Below are 24046 nucleotides of genomic sequence, written 5' to 3' on the forward strand. Positions count from 1 at the left end.
GAGAGACGCATTTATTTTCTTACTTTTCACCGAGTTCAATCACACCATCAACAGAGGATTGGTAATTCTTAAATATTTAGTACACCAATTTTAATATAACCGGTAATAATAATATGGTAAATTTATCGAACAAAAAGACACATACGCGAGATGAGATGGAACAAAATTTTCGTGACGAGATACATTACGAAACAGAACTCTTCGAGTAGAATCAAATATACTATTCGAAACAAGACAGCACAAAATCTTTTCTCTTAGGCAATACTACAAGCATCACACCATGTCGAATACTAGAAACTTGCTTCTATAAATGAACATAAAGCGATTATGTAAAAACATACTTGAAAAATATGAATCGTTGAAACCCCAGGTTTTAATGCTAAACGAAAAGTAGAAAAAAAAAAACCTTGCGTAAGACTTTAGACTCTTGTAAAGCCCGAACACGTGAACATATGTGATATATGAGAAACAGACGAAGTGAAGTGTCAAATTAGAGAACAATGCACCGCAGGACACCACGAACTTGTTTCGTTCGAAGGACGACCCTTCTCTGCACGGACCTGAATTTACTGTTCTTCTGCACCCCTTCAGAGGGCATTTAGCTTTCTCTTATATCACAGCTAAGTTCAAAAAGCTCTCTGATAAATACGAAGATTTTTTTAAAGTGTTTAAAGCACTTGTGCATTTCTTTCAAGCATTTATGTGTGTGTACATGTGTATTTAACTGTGGTGTACATTTGTGCGTATATGTATCTATTTAAGTGTGTATAAATTAAGTTAAATTCATTTTTACTCTTGTTCGTGTGTTGCAAGTGAACAAAGATGTCGGACTATTTTAGACCTTGGGAACAAGGACAAGCAATGACTCGGGAAGTCCAAGAAGATCCTCGTCCCGGTCCTAGTGTACATAGAACACCGTCGAAGAGAAAAGTTAATGTCATTGGAAAAGGAGCAAAAGTAAGCAGACAGAGTGTGAAAATTATTCAAAGTGTTCGTACATTTTTTAGCGGTATCGTGCACGATGGGGGTTCTATACCGAGCAAGAATATTAATGAACTAACGTCGCAAGCTACAGGAGTTAGTGTTTCGACAATTAAGAAAATTGCACGTTTGGATGCTGCTACGTACCGTACCCCAACTAAAAAGAAAGTTCACAAGACAAAATTTGCGTTTTCTAAAATCGATGACTTTTCCCGGGATTTGCTGCGTAGGACAGTTTATGAATTTTACAAGGAAGGGATTTCACCGTCAGTAAAGTCATTGTGCGAAGCAATGCGCAGGAAAACCGCCAACACCGATTACGAATTTCCTTATTGTGCTCGGACATTATATACATTGTTAGAAAGTATGGGATTTAGGTATCGGAGAGCAGACAGGAAACCACGCAGGATGGAATCACCAGAAATTATTTCTTGGCGATATCGTTATATTGAAGAAGTAAAAAAGTATCGTAGTGAAGGGTTTCGAGACGTTTATTTAGACGAAACATGGTTCGATACCAATACGTGTAAAATGAAGAACTGGACTGACGACTCGGAGAATTGTTCGGTAGCAGTGTCAGATAAAAAGGGAGAACGAATAGTAATAATTCATTGTGGGGGCCGTAATGGGTTTGTTGAGGACGCACTTTTCGTAACACACAAGAAGATGGAAAATGCTCCTGCGGACTACCACGGTACAGTGACTGCAGCCATCTTTGAAGAATGGTTTGAGAATTCCGTGTTAAAACGACTGGAAGAACCATCAGTGATTATTTGTGATAACGCGTCAGTGCATTCCCGTGTTAGTAATCCGAAGCCAAACTCTTCTTGGCGGAAGGAAGACATTATCAGGTATATGAATCAACATTGTATACCTGTACCTAATCCCATTCCAATTAAACCAGTACTCGTAGAAATTGTAAACAAACATGTCGGTTTTCAAGAGAAGAGGTACGTGATTGATGAACTTGCTCTTGCATACGGACACGTTGTGCTACGTTTGCCACCTTATCATTGTGTATTGAATCCCATCGAACAAGTGTGGTCAGAGTTAAAACGGCGAGTGGCGGCCAGGAACTTAACAGGGCATTCCGTCAGTGCTCTCATAAACATAATAAAGGAATCAGTTCAGAACATAACGCCGGAAAAATGGAGAAACTATATTACGCATGTAGAAGGTATTGAGGACAGCTATCGTGCTCTGCAGTGTGTTTTTGACAGTGACGAACAAGCAAAATTTGTTATAACAACGGACGGCGATTCAACAACGGACGAGGAAGATGGTAGTGAAAGTGAAGAGCGAGACTATGGATTCGAAGAATTGGCAGATGATGATAACGACAATAACATATAAAGGGAAGTATAATTTATTTGCTGTTATTTTATACGATTTTCTTCTGAATTAAATTGCAATAAAACTTCCATGGGAATTAAAATAAAATGAAATGTAAGGTGAATGTAGGCTAAAAGAGACGAGGATAAATGTAAATAAATGAGTAAAAAATCATTGGTGAAATGGCTGTCGTATTTACGCATGGGCCATAAGCCCTGGCCGACAAATTTTGGAGGCGGAAAATTTACTCTGACCAGATATTATTCCAAAAAAATATTATTCTCTATTATTATTTATATATTATTTAACGATATATTATTAGTCTAGTAGTATGTTAACAGTAGTATAGTATTATTAGTATATATTGTAATATATTATCTAAATATTATTTATTGTATATATTTTATAAGTTTCCCCCTCCACGCAAATAATGATTATTCATTTCACCGTGTCCAATTTTCTACATCAGTATTTATTGATATTGAGGAAGCAGCAAGTTTTGGATGGCTTATGGAAGCAAAAATGTTATAAATACTGTACAACAGATACTGTACAACAGATCTATAATGCTAACTGTACAACAGATGATTTTTAAGAAAAAAGTTAGAATAGTCGTGAGACCTGTGTGATTGAGTACACTTTACGTAGTACGTAAATATAAGAAGTTGCGTTAGAAAAAAAACTGCAATTATATTCTAAATTTTAAGCAAATGGATAGATAGGATTTAAAAGATACGCTTTATCTCAGTGATATAAAAGTATTTGAATATTTTAGAGAACCACTCGTTGTACAGTGTTTTATTTATTTATTCACAAAGTTGAACTTATTAAGTCTAGAGAAATCTCGTTCCAGGTCCAGAGCAAAGGATGAAGAAGAAGCCAAGCTTATATGGGAAAGGAAGTGTAAAATACAAAATTATCAACATCTCATATTCATCCATCATTAAACACCTTATTACCATCTTCATCACAAAATTAGAAGTGAGCTCCCTCGTGACTGAGCAGTTGGCGCGCGCACCTTTGACGTGGGAGAACCGGGTTCGTTTCCCGGCTGGAGCTCGTGTGTTTCGGATACTGCATTAAGCTGTGGGTCCACGTCCCATATCGCCCCACTGCTGAAAGGGATGCTAAACTCAAAATCAACAAAATTAGAAGTAAAATTAAAAAGACAAAATAAAATGCATACTAAGGTACTTGCACAAAAAATTAAAAGACAAAAATATTTTTAAAATTTGAATATCTAAAGATAATTTTAAGGCATGGCATGGTAGATCCCTACTAACTGCATGTTTTTTATCACGCCAACCCAATACTCAATAACCTCATTACAGTGAATCCTGCAGTTAATTCATAGCATGATTCAAAACACTAAAATCCTATTCGATCATATTGAATTCACCTCATGACCAGCAGTAGGGCATCTGGCTTTCTGCCCTTCGTTGTTCAGCCTTCAGCTGGGCATCGCAGTTTTTCCAGATGTTTGAATCTAGACGTGTGATGGTTTTCTCAGCTTGCTGAGTTCTATCCATCTACACCCTTCCGAAATTACTAATGCTATTAGGCGCCGTTTCTTCCTCTTTTTTCTTCCATAACCCTGGTAGATAGCCTCTCGCGAGTGCTAGAAGCCGGGAACTAACAATCTCACACCACTGCATGTTCCTTGTAGAATAATTGCATGGGGACCTGGAAACTAGATTGAGGTCTGTGTCCAGGACCGGGTGCTGCGAGATTTGCGGGGCAGTGCCCATACATATTTTTCTATTTCTGATTTTTCGTGCTTGCACTCTATTCCATCTATATTCACCTCTCCTATAACGCTATTGGACGAGGTTTCATTGATCTTCTCTTCGAATCCCCGGCCGAAAAACTGTTCGCGAGTGCTAGAAAGCCAGTATTACCAAATCCTACAATATGTATGATACTTGTGATATCATTGTATGGAGACCTTTGGTATAGATCGAGTGTGTCCAGGATCGAGGATGATTAGTTATTAACGGGACAATGTTCTATATTATTATTATTATTATTATTATTATTATTATTATTATTATTAGTGCTACGGGGTGTTTATTTAATGAAGTTCTAGGAATAGTTGGAATGCATTTTGACATTAACAATGAGAAATGAGAAGAAAATTTTGGAAAGATTCTGACAAGGAATAAGTAAAAGATACCGTGTCACTATTCGTTCAATGGGACGAATCGTGGAGAATTTTCAGTCAAGATTTCTCGTTGCATAGTTCTTTGAACTTCCGGTTGTGATGTGATTTTTAGTACCAGGAAATGTAGTTTTACTATTATAGTTATTTTTAATATACTTTGTTTCGGATCGATTTCCGATCAAGCGCACATAGTTTTCACAGTTTTAAACCTACATTTTTAGACAATTGAAAATTTACTTGAGTTAAGAAACAACAATCCTAGGCTTAAAACAATGTGTTGACCACACATCACACAACTTGTCCTTGTTAGTCCTTGGTGATCTGTAACATTTGTAAATTATTATTTTTATTACCTCTAATCATAAAATTATTTATTAAGTGGCTCAAGAACCGGCGTTCACGGGAAGAGTAGATTTATGTAGAATATTTGAAATGTGTATCATATTTGAACCATCTTTTCGCATTTAGAACAGGTATTTGAATCTAAATTAAATTATAAAAGCTTAGGTGACCCAGTACTATTTTCAAAACTTGATTTTGAAGGGTTTAGCAGCTTTCAATATATTCTATTTTTTAACCCTTTCCCCCTAGAATATACCTTTAATGAAAGTGACATGAAAGAAACCCGACTCGAGTCAACTGCTACCTACATTGCAAAATCCATTTGAAAGAGTCTATCAGTTTTTCTCATGATGATGGGATAAATAACAGATGAGTTTGAATGTGGAGAAAAATACCTCTTAGGATATTCATTATAATGAAAGGGATATGAAAAATCCAGCTCCAGCCAAGCGCGGTTTCAATTTTTTTTTAATGGTTCAGCAGTTTTCTAGTGATGATGAGACAAGACAGTCTCCATGGTCTTCTTTCCAAAAATTTTATTTTTACTTTCGAGCAACGATAGGAGATAAGAAAGTATAGCAATATAATGGAAAAATCGAGATTTAAAAGAATTTGTAAGTTGGATCGCCTCTACATGCCTCAAAACGGAGTTCTGGACGTTTGTTCGTCCCAATGAAAGTATGTTTGGTCGCCTAGAAGGCATAACTACGGTTCAACGTATCGAGACGTAATTTTAAATTTAAGGTTTCTATAAGATTCTCTAACGGTTTTTTTTTTTTTTTCGATTTTTTTACTACTGCCAAAACTACGAGTAGTTTACTGAACATGAAAATAAAAATTTGTGATTTTCTCGGAAACGCCTCTAACGATTTTTTCATGTTTCATAAATACATGATTCATAACATTATGATAATATGGGATAACTCATTTATCCTGAAAAATCGGCAAGGGGTAGTTCACTTTTGGAGTGAGTTTTTTTCCGGACGATTATTTCAAATGCGAAAAAGGCGATATATAATAATTTGATTAATAACCCTATAATAGGGTTAAGTAATTTCTCCCGAATAAATCCGCAAGGGGTAGCTTCTTAATAGGAGTGAGTTTATTATTGGATAATATTCTCAAAAGCAACTCAATCGATTTTGTTTATATATCATTAATAATTCTGTAATGTTGCGTAAATCATTTTGTTGACACCTCATAAATAAATATTCTATTAATAACCCTGATATACGAGGGTTCCATTTGTCACTTCTTATAAAAAAGTTCATGTAGGTAATTTTCCTCGAATGAAATTTCCTCAAAACATTTCGCTCGTATTTCATGTTTAAGCAATAACTGCAGCATAATATGATATACTTTAAGAAATTGGAGTGAGAAAATTTAGTGGAGTGGCCTGTATCTTATTACATATTGAGAAAATAATTATAGAATTTTTCCTCTTAAAGTGGAATTTCACAAAATGCTGGAGCAAGTGTTCACTTACTTTTAATAATGAGTTTATATACTGTTTCATCTCCCTAACATGTCGCGAAATATTCTATTCTTGACATACATTTTAAACCCTATTCCTCCACCTTAGCATATACATTTTGATGACATAACGAGTATCGTTTTACTGTTAATAAAACTTTCAAACTATGCGAATTCAAGAAGGAGATTAAAACGTATTCTTGAAACACTAAATCGATTGCAAAAATCCGTTTCTTGTTTTACTCATTTAAAAGCAAATATTTTACTCACTATTTAATTAATATTCTTAATTTTATCGAAACAAAGTTGAAATAAGCAAAATAAATAATAACAGAATTCATTCTTCTTAATAGTTGAAAGTGGTGTATATTTTGTATTTTAATACATACTTTTAAGAATAAATTATGACATTTGCATTAAATAGTGAATATTACACATGGTATACTCTGAAATATTAAAATATTGATTTGGTCGTGTCCTTAATTTTTTTTTTTTTTTTTTTTTACTAGCATTAACACAAAACAGAGCATGTACCTTTCGTTGGCGAGGGGGGAAAAAGAGCAAAGCGGAATCCCAAACCCACGGCGAGGGGGAAAAAGAAAGAGAGGAAAGTGACCTCTTAAACCCACATGTGTAAGTCATAAATCAGAGTATAACAGAGATCAAAACTATGGCAACGTTGGTGGATACACATTTACTTACAATGTCACTAGTAAGGTGATACGAGTGTTCGGACATTGCCGAAACCACCCACGGAGAGCTTTCTTGTTCTTGCGAGTTGTCTACTCTCTTCTCACACAATGGATGCGTAGGAATACCCTTCTTAATAAGAAAACATTTCTTGTACAACATTCAGTTTTTAAGCAGTTGCTCTTCTCATAAGAAGTAATAAGTTGGTTCTTGGAGTGTTAAGAGTATAATGATTATACTGGCATCAGGCATGTAGCCAAGGGGATCCGCCCCCCCCCCCCCTTCGAGACCAGAAATGAAAAAAATAAGGAAGGATGAAAAAATGAAATGAGAAAAAGAAGGATCGCGTAAAAGAAATTAAAAATCAGGAAGCTTTTGGTTACTCTTTCTTATGAGGAGATTTTTATTACTTGAAATACATGGTGGCGAGGTGAGCGAGATATCCTGGAAGAGTCAGGGAATTTGAAATTTCTAGAAAAGTTACGGAATTCTCAGAATTTCTAGAAGAGTTACGGTTTTCTCAGAATTTCTGCTACTAGTCAGGGGGATTTCAAGGGAGATTTCAAGCTTCCGAAAGTATAGTACCGTTGTGTAACAACGTGGACATTTTTGATCATAAATTTTCGTCATCGCATCCTTGCAGTATCAAACATGTTATTTCAGAAACGAATTTTCTACTGCTTTTTCAATCTGTCATTGGAACAGACAGCAGTTGACGGAATAATAAAAACAAAAATTTATATGGAAAGAAAGTTCTGTTAACATTTGATTCAACAGAGAAAGGAACGGGGATTTTGTAAAATATTTTACAAGACATTATTGAGTACGTACTTTTTTCAATAGTGAATATGTACTTTTTATAATAGTTGGGGACATAATGAAAGGAAAATTGTTAAATTTGAATGAAGAGGGGAAGGATGTAAATATTGTAAAATCTTTTCAGCACGTTATTTTTTATTTTTATTTTTATTTTATTTTATTTTTATTTTATTTTTATTTTTTTATTATTTTACTCGAGATTTCTCATAGTTTGTTATTAAAATACTTACTAACATATCCTCATTTTATTGTTCTCAGTAAAGTAGCTTAGATTGATCGAGCTACTTCATGCCCCCCCGTTGTGAAATCCTGGCTGAACGAACGAATATATGTTCCAGTAAAATAGTTTAGAATGATCGAGCCCTTGTTGTGATGACCACAGTATTTCATGTCACGGACCCCCCCCCCTTCACGAAATCCTGGCTACGTACTACCATGAGCAAAATAAATGACGCGTCTCTTTATTTTGAAGTTTTTTGAAAATATCTCCGTTTTCTTTATATGTTCGAAATTTCGGAAGGTTTCCCCAGCAGGACAGGTTAATAACAAACCCGTTTTTAATATTTGTGTTAGATATTAGCTTAAAATAAAGAAATTAGAAGCAAAAAACATTAAATCGACAGAAATCTCGAGAATTACCAACTCTGCTAAAGTGGGAAATTTTCAAGAACACGAGGGAATTCTGCATTTCAACACGAAGCAGCGACATCTATGTCATTGAGAGAAATGTGGATTAAATCTACAAACTAAACTTTTAACGAATATTTCTAGTATGTCTTATTATATGCATTATCAGCAAACTCCAAATATATGAATATATGCTAAGTATTAATATAAAGATAGAGCAAATAGTGGAAATTATCTATGGAAAAGGACGAATTGGTAGGACGATCGTAATGAAATATCGTCTTTACCGGAACAGGCTCAGTTCACGTAAAAAGCAAATAGCTCAGTTAGTTAAAGCAACGAGTCTGTATGCTGAAGGTAGCGGGTTCGATCCCCTGGAAATGCCGTTGTCATTTTTATCACTGCACTACGGTTATTTTATTTATTTTTTTATGTGGGAAAGAATCAAATTGTAACGTATGTGTAAAACTCATGACGATACCAGAAAAAGAAAAAATGCCGTTGTCGCACTTGCACTAGCGTCCCTAATTTTGTTTGCAAACAGTTTCGTAATTATTTCCCCTGTGCTCACTGCTCACCATATGCTCGCTGGCGCATAACGAATGTTTCCCAATAAATGTTAATTCTAATTTGGAGAATTTTATAAAGTTTCACAATATTTCTCACTAGATAGTCTTCTATCTACGTGTTTGGATATTTTGATAACAGATGTCCCTATTAAATATTTAATTTTCCCTAGATGTTTAATTACGGAAAAGTTTTACAATGTATTTGTATTGAATTGAAATTGTTTTGAATTTACTACATAAGGTAAGTAGACCCAAGGAGGAGAACTCAAGTAATTGATATTCTACGTAAAAGCAACCTATTGTAGAATGATGATGCTTCTTACCTTCAGCACATAATCTTTACGTTAGAGAGTCAGACAGAGAAAAATCCTGTTTTTCCTCCTCTATGACCACCCATCTTAAACCTCTACATATCGTTGTTCGTCTCACAAAATTTCGGTGCTCCAAAAACATTCAAATAATAATAATAATAATAATAATAATAATAATAATAATAATAATAATAATAATAATAATAATAATAATAATAATAATAATCCTGAATATGCCATCCTTACATAATGTAAGGATATCTTAGTTTCCTAGTTTAAATCTTAAATATCTTAGTTTAAAATGCTTTCTTTAGTACTTATTTGAGCAACCATGAGGGAGCAACGACTTTTTATTTTGCCCCTCTCATTTCAGTACCCTTCCAACAGAAAGTAATTTTTGATAAGCAGGACAGACAAAATGAATAAGAAATATATTTACAGCATCCTCTCCCCTTTCATGATTGGAATATCACGTAATATTTTTTATTCTACGAAAGATGGCCCTGTGCGGTTAGGGGTAGGTAACTAAAAGAATACCTAATATATAGCGCCCCTTGATTGTAATATTACCGCTTCTTTATTTGTACGAAGGAGCCCTACACAATCAAGGGTGACAAAAAGAATAGGAGGAGTGTCTATTGATTCCAGTGGTGGATCCAGCACGAACTCCTGGGGGAGGGGAGGGGAAGTGAAACATTCTTTTGATGATGTGAAGCTGTCACAAATTACCACTTACTAAACTAAACAATAGTGGGGGGAACCGGAACCCAGTCAGTTTAAATTGATGTAAAAGTTTAATTTTTGGCTTCATATTAAAGTTTTGGTTTCAAATGAGAGTTTCAGTCCAAGTGGTCAATGATCAAATCTCGTGAGGCTCTTCAGTGTAGGCTAATACGGCCCCCTTATGAGAAAAGGCAAAATTGTTAACATGTTTATAACTTTCGAATTTTTCGTCTATTTTAAAGAAATATTTTGCTTCGTATTAAAGTGTTGGTTCCAAATGACAAATTCAGTCCGAGTGGACAATGATCAAATCTCCGGGGGGGGGGGGCTCTTCAGTATAGGGGGCTACGGCTCCCTTATGGGAAAAGGCAAAAATATGAAAATGCTTATAACTTCCGAATTTTCCGTCTATTTTAAAGAAATTATTGGCTTCATATTAAAGTCTTGGCTTCAAATGACAATTTCAGTCCGTGTGGACAATGATCAAATCTCGGAGGGCTCTTCGGTGTAGGGGTTTCGGCTTCTTTATGGGACAAGATTCACGTAGTTGATATTGCAAAATTGTTTTATATATATAAGTGGAAACTTGCACCATTTGGTTAATTTTACCTCTTATGTTTTGCAGATTCATATTCCAAGCAATAGTTACTCCGCAGAGCTAAAAGAAGGCACTTACTAGTTTCATTAAAATGAAATGTCTCTTATGAGAGGAGCAGACGAACGAACAGGCACCCAAACGTTGGTTGAGTCGTACGGTTGAAACTCGTTAAGCTCGCTTCAATTATTATTATTATTATTATTATTATTATTATTATTATTATTATTATTATTATTATTATTATTAAAGCTTTTTGCTCCTAATTTAGTTATTTTACTTTATTATTTAACGAATATATTGAAAATTGTCAGAGACACGTATGCAGTAATTTATTTCGGGAGGGGTCCGACTTCAATATTAGAATAAATTATAATAAAATTTTAAAAGATAATCCCCAAAATTAGGCTAAATTTACAGAAAAGTTGGGGTTTCAGAGGGGGTCCGGACCCCCTGGACCCACCCCTGAATGCGTCCTTGTTTGTCAGTAACATTTCCTCATTTTGAAACCCTCAAAAACTTCGGATAGACTATATAAAGGAAAACGAGTTATTTTCGATAAAATATCACTTCAAGGAGACGCGACAGTTTTATTGCACATGGTGGTATCCAACGTTCACAAGGGCAAGAATTCCTTCCCTTTTATTCTTTTGCTATTGTGCTGTATCGAAAGGTCAGGTTTGTAACATATTACTCCTACGAACAAGCATGACTGGCAGATAGGAATACTGAACACAACTCCAGAGAAATGCATGCTGAACTTACGTCTTTACGCTTTGGTGATTTGCCCTCAAGGTCAATCGAGTGGTAATTCAGTTCCGTCTCTGTTCTTAAGCCATGTTCGTATTACTTCGAACAGTTTTGATAATGAAAAGCATGCCTCTTAATGTAACAGACTTCTTTCGCGTAAGAAATCGAAACTCAGTTGGTCAGAGCAACTAGTCTGTAAGAATTAGGTTGTTAGTTAGTTAGGAGCCCAGTACGAGTAAGGGTTTTTATTACTATTGTTTTTATCTTTTTTATGTGAGGAAAAATCAAATTGTGACATCCCGATATCAAATGTATTTGATTAGGTAGCTTTGTCTTAGCTAAACTTTAAACATCAGTAACTGTCGAAATTATTTCACTAACCGATCACTTACTGAACATTTCAAACACGTCAAACCAGTGGCATAACATGAAGGTTAACCTCTCCTCCGCAGTCCTTAGTTATGCGTCCGTACTTTCAAGGGCGGACTAAGGGCCGGGCGACTGCCCGGGGCGCCAGAGAAAGAGGGGCACCAAAACGAGCCTCAAAAAGTAAATTTTATAATGTGCTTTCTACTGACGTTTTTGGTTTATATTCTTGTAAAGTAGTGGCAATTATATGATCTTTTTCCATTTCACTATGGAAGAAGAGAGTTTCATAGTACTAAGGGGGCTGTATCGAAAAATTGAGATGGCATGTAGAATAAAGAGTGCCGGGAATTAAGTATTGTTTGTTTGTTTGCTTGAGTTTAGCGTTCCACGGTTATGCCTTAATGGGCAAGGGAGATGTGGATACTAATTATAGTGGAATCCGAACCACTTTTATCGTTCAACAGTAATCCACCGGGAATTGGACCCGGTACCACAGAAGGCAGGCGTGCTAGCCACTAGACCAGGGGGGGTGGAGTTGGTATTGTTTATAGCGGGCCATATTCTTTGTGAAGTTTTCCTAGGTAAGGATTTCTTTTTGAAAATGGGTTTAAAACAGGGGCGTCATTTAGGGAGGGCAGGGAGGGGCATTTGCCCCCCCCCTGAGTTTGAGATGTATATAGAGTTTATCATTAGAATAGTAGTAAATCAGTGAAAAACGCGAAATTTTACTTATATCAAGAGGTCTTGCCCCCCCCCCCCCCAAAGCAAAATCTAAAATGACGCTCCTGGTTTAAACTATTAAAAACACTATGATAAAATGTAAAATATAGGCTACTACTAGGGGAAGGGCGCCAAAAAGTCACAGGAATAATAATAATAATAATAATAATAATAATAATAATAATAATAATAATAATAAATATGAATGTCTTTGGAGAGCCGAAAGTATGTGACACGAATCATTATAGGTAGAGCTTTAAGATGAGTGGTCATAGGGTAGGAAAAACAGGATTTTTCTCTCTCTGACTCTCTAACGTTAAGATTATGTGCTGAAGGTAAGAAGCATCATCATTCTACAATAGGTTGCTTTTACGTAGAATATCTGTTACTTGAGCTCTCCTCCTCCGGGCAACTTTGCTTATGTAGTAAATTCAAAACAATTTCAATTTAAGACAAATATTTATAGAGAAAATTAAACATTTAATAGGGAAATCTGTTATCAAAATATCCAAACACGTAGATAGAAGACTATGTAGTGAGGAATTGTGAAACTATAAAATTCTCCAAATTAGAATTAACATTTACTGGAAAACATTCGTTATGCATCAGTGAGCACAGGGGAAATAATTACGAATCCGTTTGCAAACAAAAATTAGAGACACTAATGCAAATGCGACGATATTTTCTCTCTCTCTCTCTTTTTTTTTTTTTTTTGGTATCGTCATGAGTTTTACACATATGTTACAATTTGATTCTTTCCCAAATAAAAAATAAATAAAATAACCTTAGTGATAAAAATGACAACAGTCCTTCACGGGATTCGAACCGTCTACCTTCGGTATACAAACTCGTTGCTTTATCTAACTGAGCTATTTGCTTTCTTACGTAAGCTGAATCTGTTCTACAGTAAAGACGATTTTTCATTACGATTGGGCTAACAATTCGTCTTTTTCCATAGGTAATTTCCACTATTTGCACTATCTATAGGAAAGGGGGGCAAGAGTACGCAAATTTCAATTAAACTTATATATTTTGGTAAAAAAATAGTTACAACGGAAAACTTTTACATGGAACACAAAACTTGAACTCTCCTTTACGAAATGTGAACTCAACTTTTATATACCTCTGTCCTTGGAGAAACTATAATGCATAAAATGAAAACATTCAAATTCGTACTCTTGCCCCTATATGTGGGGCAAGAGTACGAAATCAAAGAGGCAAGAGTACGCACCCAAAAAAGTATTAACAATTATCACAAATGAAGGTGCCTACTCCTTCATACAATGTGCATTATTCATGCCACCATTCATGGCATCTTGCGCAATTGATCCAGTCTCCTATTGGTGGATCACTGTAGGTGATATTGCATAATGAACACTCGTACACTACTTCCTCACTGACCTGAGGAGCTACCTTCGGTTGTAGCTTTCTTGGTGCAAGTTGATATTTGCCTTTGCTCTTTGGAGGGCGCCGTTTCAGAAGTAAGTTCTGCTTGAAAGGAGAGGATGTCAGAATCTCTGATTGACCTCGAGAAGTTCAAGATTTTTGGTTGTGGGCTTGGTGGCAGTCGGAGGAGGACTGACAACCACCAAAGGAGTGCATGATGTGGACGGTCTACATGGGCCACTGCTTACCTCCAGTGAAAATCCAGTTTTACTGGTTGGAGGTTTGGTAACAGATGAACGAGCAGCCGGCAGAGGAGTGTTTGATGTGGACAACCTGCATGAGCTCCTCCTTGCTTCTAGTGAGAATCCAGCGTTACTGGTTGAAGGTTTGGTAACAGATGAATGAGAACGAACAACCGGCTGAAGAGTGTTCGAAGTGGACAGTCCCTATGAGCTCTTGCTTGTTTCTAGTGAGGATCTAGCGTTACTGGTTGAAGATTTGGTAACAGATGAATGAGAACGAGCAACCGGCAAAGGAGTGCTTGATCTGGATGCGCCGCATGGGCCCCTTTTTACTTCCAGTGAAACATCCGATGAACGATTTTGGGCTCTATTCAGGTCTGATGCTTCATTTGTTGCTTCAGGAATGCTTCCATCTTCAGAGCTGGCTTCTACATTTAAGTCTACCACATCCACAATGGAGGGAAGAAAATCTTCTTCAGTAAACACATCTGGATTCAGTGGGACAACTCCAGATTCTTGAAGGCTGGATACCAATGGTTGCAGCTTTGTAGTAAGCCTCAGTAAACAAACTCGAAACTTGGAATTAGGCGGGATGGATGATTCCTCATCCATTTATCACACACTGTTGAATACCAGGAGTTCAGCGGGCAAAAACAGGAGCTATCTAATGGTTTCAAATTATGGCAGGTATGGGGTGGTAAACTCAACATCACTATCCCATTTTGCCTGCAGAAATCAATCGCCTCGATTGAAATGTGAGAGGTCTGATTGCCAACAAGTAACAATACCATTTTCGTAACCGAATTTGATCGCACATATTGGTGTAAATAATATAACCATTCTACGAAAAGTTGTGAGTTGATGAACCAGAATCAGATATCATTCCCACAGAACTCGGCGGCGAGCCATCGAATAATTCTTGTTTCATTCGTTTTCTGGGAAATATCTGGGGAATAAAGGAACCAAATGCACTCACCAGGAAACAGCTGTTATGTTAACTCCAAAATCACTAGATAGTTTTATTCACAACTGATTTTTAGTCGACTTTTGGAACGTTATGAAGAACCGTATTTATGCCAGTTTCGTACATGTTGTAGATATCCCGTAGAGAAAAGCCGTTTTCTCTTACAAGATCTTTTAGATAGTGAAAAAAGCGTTCAACTTGTGGCTTGCTAAAACCACGAGCTCCCCAGACCAGTCTTTGAAGGCTGTCGCAAAACAATAGTCATATGTCTACGACGGAAAGACTGTCCAATCTCTTCCTCCCATTCGATTCGCATGGCTAAAAGATATGGGGCAACTAGTTACGTTAAGCAAAATTGTATGCCATTCTTCTTAGATCTTTTAAAGTTGTCATAGAAGAATTGATCCAGTAATGTAATATATTCCACTAATTCGTTCTCCATTTCTTCGGTAAATAGGCCTACTGGCTTTATTGTGCCTAAAGACGTTGCAGATTCTCATTTAAATAAAGAAAAGAAAAATCCTTAATTCTCCTTATATCAGTAATGGGAATGCATAGGATACAAAAAATCAGATATTATTTAGACACTTTATAAAAATATATTTCCAAATTTGGCTTATTCCATCAGTTACAGAATGCTTGTCACCTACGAGGGTAACTTGAAAATTTCTCGACCTATCTTTGATGAAGCTACATATTGTCAAATGTTAGGTTAGGTTAGCTTCTTATATCTTTGAAGGATCCCATACCAATCATTGGACTGACACCGCAGTCATTTTAACGTATGATTACTAAAGGACTGACTACTACAGGAAACATATGGTAGGCGAACTTTTTAGTATGGCACTAATCACGCGTCAGAACGACTCTGCATAAGGCCCATTGAAATTTATTACTGAAAACTACTGAAATTTAAGATAAAAGAGGACAAAGCGTAGCATTTCTAAAACCTGAATAAAATAAGCAAGCGTAATGTTATTCAATAACTGCAGATTTAACTATCTCACACGTTTATCTGTATCGAAAACTCAAACACCACCTTAGATATTTTACGTAATTAGTGGTATTTAGAATAACAATTTATCCCTCGTACATAAGAAAATATCAGGATGCTTCAGAATTCTTAACGTTATAGGCTACATATGGGAACCAGTATTCGTAAAGTTTGCCGTCACTCTCTATTACAACGGAATCTACATTCTTTTTTGTTTGTTAGATCTAAATCAAATTGGAGTCTTTTTTCATAGAACAGAAGGGGCAAGAGTACGCACGCGTACCCTTGCCCCCTCAGTACACAATTGACTTTCCCGTGATGTTGTACAGCCAACTGTTGGAAGAAAGTCAATTTACTCCATCCTGTCAAACAATGGATATGTTAGAAACTAACGCTTTATAGTACTTTGAAATCGTTAAAAAATTGTGTAAGTTATTCATTAACTACTTATGTCCCAATATTATATCAAACTATTAGAAAAACATAAATAATTACCTAAATAACTTATAGTTTGCCGCAGCACACTCAAACTTGTTTAGGTTCTAGATGCCATTAACATCAAACTCCACGTGACGCATTATTGCCATACGCGAATATATTCACCTGATTTTAGGGAATCGTATCCTTACCCCCCACGTACTCTTGCCCCCCTCTACTCTATACGTTAATACTTAGCATAGATTCATATATTTAGAGTTCGCTGATAATGCATATAATAAGACATACTAGAAATATTTCGTTAAAATTTTCGTTTGTAGATCTAATCCACGCTTCTCTCACTGACATAGATGTCGCTGCTTCGTGTTGAACTGCAGAATTCCCTCGCGTTCTTGAAAATTTCCCACTTTAGCAGAGTTGGTAATTCTCGAGATTTCTGTCGATTTAATGTTTTTTGCTTCTAATTTCTTTATTTTAAGCTAATATCTAACACAAATATTAAAAACGGGTTTGTTATTAACCTGTCCTGCTGGGGAAACCTTCCGAGATTTCGAACATATAAAGAAAACGGAGATATTTTCAAAAAACTTCAAAATAAAGAGACGCGTCATTTATTTTGCTCATGGTAGTACCTGCTGGCATAAACATTAAAATGAATAATGACTGGCAATTATAAAATATGCAAATTATGAAATATAGTTCGTTGCTTCGCAGTTCAGCCTGTACAGAGATGGGTGGAAGCGTCACATTGTTCTGAATTCTCGCAAATTAGGCTGCGCGAAGAGAATGTGGGCGACAAACACGCACACATACACATACACATAAACACTTGGAAGAGAGGAACTTCGCAGTTTTGCGTTCCAAGAATTCCGACTTGGTAAACACTGATTCCAAGACATTTATCAGCATATATGAGGGTTGTTCAAAATTTATATAATATCGATATAATTGGTGAGAGTGTTGGTGCCCTTTCTTTATATCCAAAATGAATCGTATTTTCCCCGTGCGAAGAATAGGTATTCTGCTAGGTTAATATAAATATTCAAACAGGTATTGTTATGTGTTGAAAAAAAAAAAAAACAATGTTTAAGGTGCATAGTAGGTGAGAAAGTTCAGCGTCTGAAGTTCTACAAGGTCTCCTAAGCAAACGTTCTCATCTAACATGGGTCTGTTCTACTTCAATTATTATTTAAAAAAAGAGATAAATGGGAGAAGAAATTATATCTCTGACTGTGACTGTATGTATAAAATTACTATTATTATTTCTTCTTTTATCAAACAATAGGAATCCAGAAAACACTACTCAAGCATATATACACAATTCATCTGGAAGTTGGAACTGAATTGTGTCTATATACTTGACTAGTTTTTTTGTATCACTCAGTGTACGTCTGATGAGGATCTTGGCTAGAAGATCGAAACGTCATGTGTAAATGTGTTTTTATATTAAACAAGTGCAGTCTTCTTCAACAGTGTGTTTATTTTTCTGATTTGATTTGCAAGACGTATGGCTATGATTGTGTGTCAGTAGGAATCCATTAAACATCTTCACACAGTTTTAACTTAAGAAATCAAGAATAGCAAACTTATAAGTAAGAAAATTCTACATTATAGGCGCTTAATGAAAACAAGATGTCCAAAGATAGAGCATATGACAATTACGGATCTTATAGAGGTAAAAAGAATCCTCATGTGTGGTTTTCTAGAAAGTTGAGGAAAAGATTAAAAAAGAACTAATGCTCTTCGGTTAAGAAAAAAACTGCCTATTAAGAAGAATTAACCACTGAAGTACATCATGATTAATAGAGTAACCGACATTATGCTTTATTGTTAATTTCAATCATTGTTTTACATTAATCGGGTATAATGCATAATATTTACTATACATTAAATATTCTAAATACCTTCATCTATTTATATTTTATGCAACGAATTTATTTCATATTTAATGAACTTTATACTTAATGCACTGTAAAGAGATATGCTTTACTCGAGTCAGTTTTTTATCACTTGTGGGCGCCTTAGAGTTGCATAATTTATATACAGAAAACGAAAGTAAAAGATTCCACCAAAAAGTACAGAAAGTGCTCAAGTTCAAGAGCTACACATAACAATATAATGTGGAGTTCTTGTGCACTTTTGTATATTTCGAATCATCATACATACAATTCTCGTACACATGATTTTTGTACCGGAGAAAGTACAGTAACTCACTTAAGAAGTTCACAAGCTATGTATATGCAATACCATTTGATTTCAAAAAATATGAATACAGTATGCTAAACTTGCAGTTGCTCTTGGATTGCCCTACTAATTAAGCTTTACGACTCTAGCAAGACGACAATACATCGTATGTTTAATGAGATGTAGTTGAAAAATGTAGTTGAAAAATGAAAACTCCTTATCTGAATTTATTGTTTAACAATACTGTTGCCGAAATACAGTGGCGTATTTACGATTTTGTTTCGGGGAGGGCTTTGCTAACTTTCGGGGAGGGGCTTTGCCTGAAAATGTGAAAATTCTACAAGATGTTTCATATACTTTACTATAGTAAGTAAGATTTCGGGGAGGGGGCTTAAGCCCGGAAGCCCCCCCCTAAATACGCCACTGCCGAAATATAAAACATCTATCTGTTGATGAACCACACTCAGCAGAAGAAACTAAGATGTCTGAGGGTCAATTCTTATCTGTATCTTTCAAGAAAATGAAGAATAAAAAAATTTAAAAAAAAACATTTTATGGCGCTGGAAAGTATGTGATTCATTCCCTATAATAATTTACAGTGTATTCTGCTACAACACATTGTTTATTTTTTTGCACGTAAAAATATACTTGTTTAGTAGAAAACTAAGATCATATATATATATATATATATATATATATATATATATAGACAGATAGATAGATAGATAGATATAGATATTGTTTTGTACTAACGATAACACATGTATTGCTAAAGGAATGATTCTATTACTTGAAAATGAAACTCTACTGTATAATAGAGGATTTCGTACTAAAAGTTTCAATTTCGTCCGGTAGATGTCAAATGCTAGAGGACATTTGGTGGCATCTAGCGGTAATAAGTGTAACTTCTACTACCTTTACAAACAAAGGAAAGAAAATACTAAAAATCCCAGTCGTTGAAGAGTTATCGTGTGCGGTGATGCTAGTTTGAGGGAAGTTTCCCGCAGCGTAGGGAAATTCAGGAAAGAACTTTTTTAAAGAGGGAAAAGGGAGATTTTACGAATATGCTTTAAAATATAGAAAAAATTAACTTTTCAACAAATGATATGTTACGGTAAGTACTGCGGCAGTATGATGAAAGACGGTGGCACTGTTCACAGAATCCCATGCACAAAGTGACAGATTTTTTCTTCACAAGCCTTCCGCAGCCTGGTTTAACTATGTTACTATACAAGATAACATTGAAGTAATACCAGAATAACAAAAGTACAAATATATATTGAGGAAATATGAGCACAGTACATAGGTATAATAATTCATATACAATAATGCTCTCTAAGCAAATTATATATATATATAACTAAAATTAGGGAAATTTTATCTTTAAAAGAAACTTTTTGAGCAGTCTTGAGGGAAATTTTAACTTGAGGACCTCGCATCACTGATCGTGTGCTGTAACGGACAATCTTAAGTCATCGTTACCGGATAAGACGTTAAAAACATCAGGAGGCGAGATAATTTTATTTAGTATCTATATTTTAAAAAAGCAAGTAAAAATAAACATTTTTTTCAAAAGGTAATTTGTGCACTAACGGACAGACTTAAGTCTTCCGTTAACCATTAGAATGTTAATGGATTGACTCTCTTAACTAACTTGGCCGAAATAATTCCTCTACCTACTTATATATACTCTTCTCTCCCAACGTATTAACATTACAATATAACAACTCTCACTTGATTGATCCTAAATATCAACAGGAAATACAAATTTGCATTTCTTTCTTCTGTTTTTTTAATCTTCCCTGTTTCCTGTTTTCTTCATTTTCATATTAACCTGTCTTTCATAAACCACCAATAAACGTCTTGATCTGCTGCTTTTTTTTTTTTTTTTTTTTTAATCTTTTTCTTCCATGTGTATTAGAGCGAAATAAATTTCCTGGTTAAGTTCTGAAAACAATTTTAATATAGGTCTTTTAAATCCGTTGATTGAAGAAAGACTATTTCATTGACTTCTTTTTATAATATTGATATTTCTTTCTTTATCTATTTACCAATTATAATGAATACAAGAAATAACTTTTCGTAATTTCAAGATACAACATAAAAAAAAGGAAGAAAACAAAAAATGAAAGTAAATTCCAGATGTGGAACCCAGAGCACAACGAGCTAATAAATGGATTGCATTTTTGTATTCTGTTTCTTTGGTATAAGTGCTTCAGTTTTGACGATTTTACTTTGTTTCAAGGAGCATACTTTCCCGCTGGTCTTAAGTAAACTTTATAACGACGTAACAATAATTTTTCGGCGCAAACTATGCTAATCCACAATGGCGACATTGTTCATACTATAATTGAGTGCCTCATCATCCGTAAATTTGACAAAAGTGCACTGACCTTGATGATTTTATAGAATGATTATTGTCGTACCAGAAATACCTGGCATAGAGTCTATTAGTATTATAGTATATTATTTTGCAGCTCTCAACAAAGACAGTGTTTTACTCTTTATTTATTCACTGAGAATTTGAATAATTTCATTTCAGACATCTTTTCCTAAGTAATGGTGGTATTTATTTTGTTCTCCCATGGTTCTTTTAATGTGTTCGGCCATGACAGTATCAAACTTTGCAAAGAGTTCTACCAGTTTTAGGAAATTACCATTATTACTTGTATAAAATTATCTGATGTTCCGCATAACGGTACACATTATTCACTTAAAAACTGTATTATTGCAACTAGTCGTTCTATTACGTTCTTCCAATGTTGTGCTTCGGCATTTAACACTTTCTGGTGTTCTACGTCAATTGAGAAGTTTGATGCATTAAGGCCGTAAGTCTGAAACATGCAGTTGGAGAAAAGCAATGTTGAAAATTTAAGTCAATGTAATATGCAGCATTTTATTCCGATATTGAATTGAAATGTTACCAGGAGGCTAAACAAGCATGGCAAAATCCAGAAATGCGTTTGATGCAAAAAGGACGTAAACTCGCTTACGCCCTTATTACATCAAACTCGTCAATTGTAAGACTCTTCAGTCTTATAGAAAACTCCATCCACTTCTTTGCGACTCAAGGTGAATAGGAGACCTATCATGACTAGCCAAATCTTCAGAAATGTGGCGCAAATCTGTTAGAGCCATGAACTGTGAAATATATTTTACTTGTGGAAAATAATTTGCAACAAAAACAGAAAACAACATTCTTATTTTCTGAATAAACTAATCACTTTCTGAACACAGTTTCGCAATTACATAATATGTACTTGTAACAGTTACCTGTGAACCGACGGCTGAAATTATCTCTGGGACAGTTGTCAAAATTGGTTAATTGCTCTGGAAGACCTCTTTTGACTAGGATGGTTGCAATAAAATCATTTATACCACGAGGCCAACTCACTGGATTGAAAATGAGGGGGAATGCTCTGAATTTCCTGAGTGAATATTTTCCTGAATGTGAGCAAAGTAAGTTCAATTACATTCTCAGGTGAACACAATTTTATTTCTCCATGTGACCCTATTACTAAGCATTATATTTTGATAGCATTCTTTTCTTTTTCAAATGTTGCGGCCCATTAGATTTGCCGTCCTGGGCAGCGGCACGGCTCGACCCTCCTCGCGCCGGCCCTAGTCGGAGGATCTATCAGCAATTTACTAATGCATCAATTGATCTGCGAGGTACTGTCAAATGGTCACTTCGTTCCCCTAATCTGATCCCCTTTACTCCTACATGTGAAGTCGGTCGTGTATGTGGCAAAAAAATAGTAATATTAAAGCATCTCAGACAATGAATTGTGGACAAATGATTTCACATTAGAACAGGCATTTTGCGCGAGGTTTTGCGTCACTGTCAACTCAGAATGGTTATCGACGACTCAGAATGGTTATGTTCTGTAAGTCAGAAACGTAGCCAGAATTTCGTGAAGAGGGAGGGGTCCGTGACATGAAATACTGTGGTCATCACACCAGGGGCTCGATCATTCTAAACTATTTCACTGGAACATATACTGGTTCGTTTAGCCAGGATTTCGTATTGGGGAAGAAGGGGGGGGGGGGTGCGTGACATGAAACACTGAAGGCCCAATCAATCTAAACTACTCTACTATCAACATATATTGGTTTGTTAGGACAATAAAATGAGGATATGTTGGTAAGTATTTTAATATCAAACTACGAAGAAATCTCGAGTAAATAAACGTATTGAAAACGATTTTACAATATTTACGTTCTTCCTCTGTTCATTCAAATATAACAATTTTCCTTTCATTACGACCTCAACTATTATAAAAAGTACACTCGTGTCCAAAATGATTGTCGCATATTATGACTGTCTTCTTGTAAGAATATAATTTCATAATGATTTTCTAGAATACTTTTAATACTGCAATACCATGTGTATAATAGGGAAATGTATAGACTGTATTTGTAGTAAATTTCATAGGAAAAGAATTATAAATACGAAAATTAGAGTGAGTAAAACGAAATGTTGCTAAATGGACAAGAAAGTTTCATTTTTGTTTTATTGTTCTTATTTACTGCTCTTTTGACAAAATTTGGCACTTACATGTCTATACACATACTAACATTGTAAGCAACACCGGACGAATTCGTTATCAAATTATATTCCTACAACATATTTATAGACATGCGAGATGCGACAATAATTTTGGACATGAGTGTACAAACTCAATAATGTCTTGTAAAATATTTTACAATATCTGCGTTCCTTTCTCTGATGAATCAAATGTTAACAGAACTTTCTTTTCACATAAATTTTTGTTTTTATTATTCCTTCAACTACTGCCTGTTTCAAATGACAGGTTAAAGTAGTAGTAGAAAATTGTTCTTGAAATACATGTTTGATACTGCAATAATGCGATGACAAAAAATTATGACCAAAAATGTCCACGCTGTTACACAACCGGCATTATGCTTTCAGAAACTTGAAATCTCCCTGACTAGTAGCAGAAATTCTAAGAATTCGTAACTTCCGGAAATTTCAAATTCCCTGACTTTTCGAGGATATCCCACTCACCTCGCCACCATGTATTACAAGTAATACAAATCTCTTCATAAGAAAGAGTAACCAAAAGCTTTCTGTAGTTTAATTATATATATATATATATATATATATATATATATATATATATATATATATATATATATATAATTTTTAACGCCGATTCTTCTTTTTCTCATTTCATTTCGTTTTATCCTTCCTTAATCCGTTTCATCCTTCCTTGTTTATTTCTGGTCTCGAAGAAGGGGGGGGGGTCCGGACCCCCTTGGCTACGTGCCTGGTAATAGTTATTAACCTGTTTTGTAGGAGAGACAACAAAGTAACCATCATAACTTCATAAAGGTTAGCGCTAACGCAAAAAT

At 35.2% G+C, this 24046-nt stretch overlaps 1 protein-coding gene across 1 annotated transcript; it reads left to right on the forward strand.

Annotated features, from left to right (window-relative positions):
• Positions 1 to 822: 822 nt before the first annotated feature.
• LOC145685669 (uncharacterized) lies at positions 823 to 2334 on the forward strand. The gene has a single exon (XM_081758063.1). The coding sequence runs from the start codon at positions 823 to 825 to the stop codon at positions 2332 to 2334; it is 1512 nt and encodes a 503-aa protein (XP_081614189.1).
• The last annotated feature ends 21712 nt before the right edge of the window (positions 2335 to 24046 follow it).

This window comes from Thermobia domestica, chromosome 5 (genome assembly GCF_964235325.1).
Source record: "Thermobia domestica chromosome 5, izTheDome1.hap1.1, whole genome shotgun sequence".
Lineage (NCBI taxonomy): Eukaryota > Metazoa > Arthropoda > Insecta > Zygentoma > Lepismatidae > Thermobia > Thermobia domestica.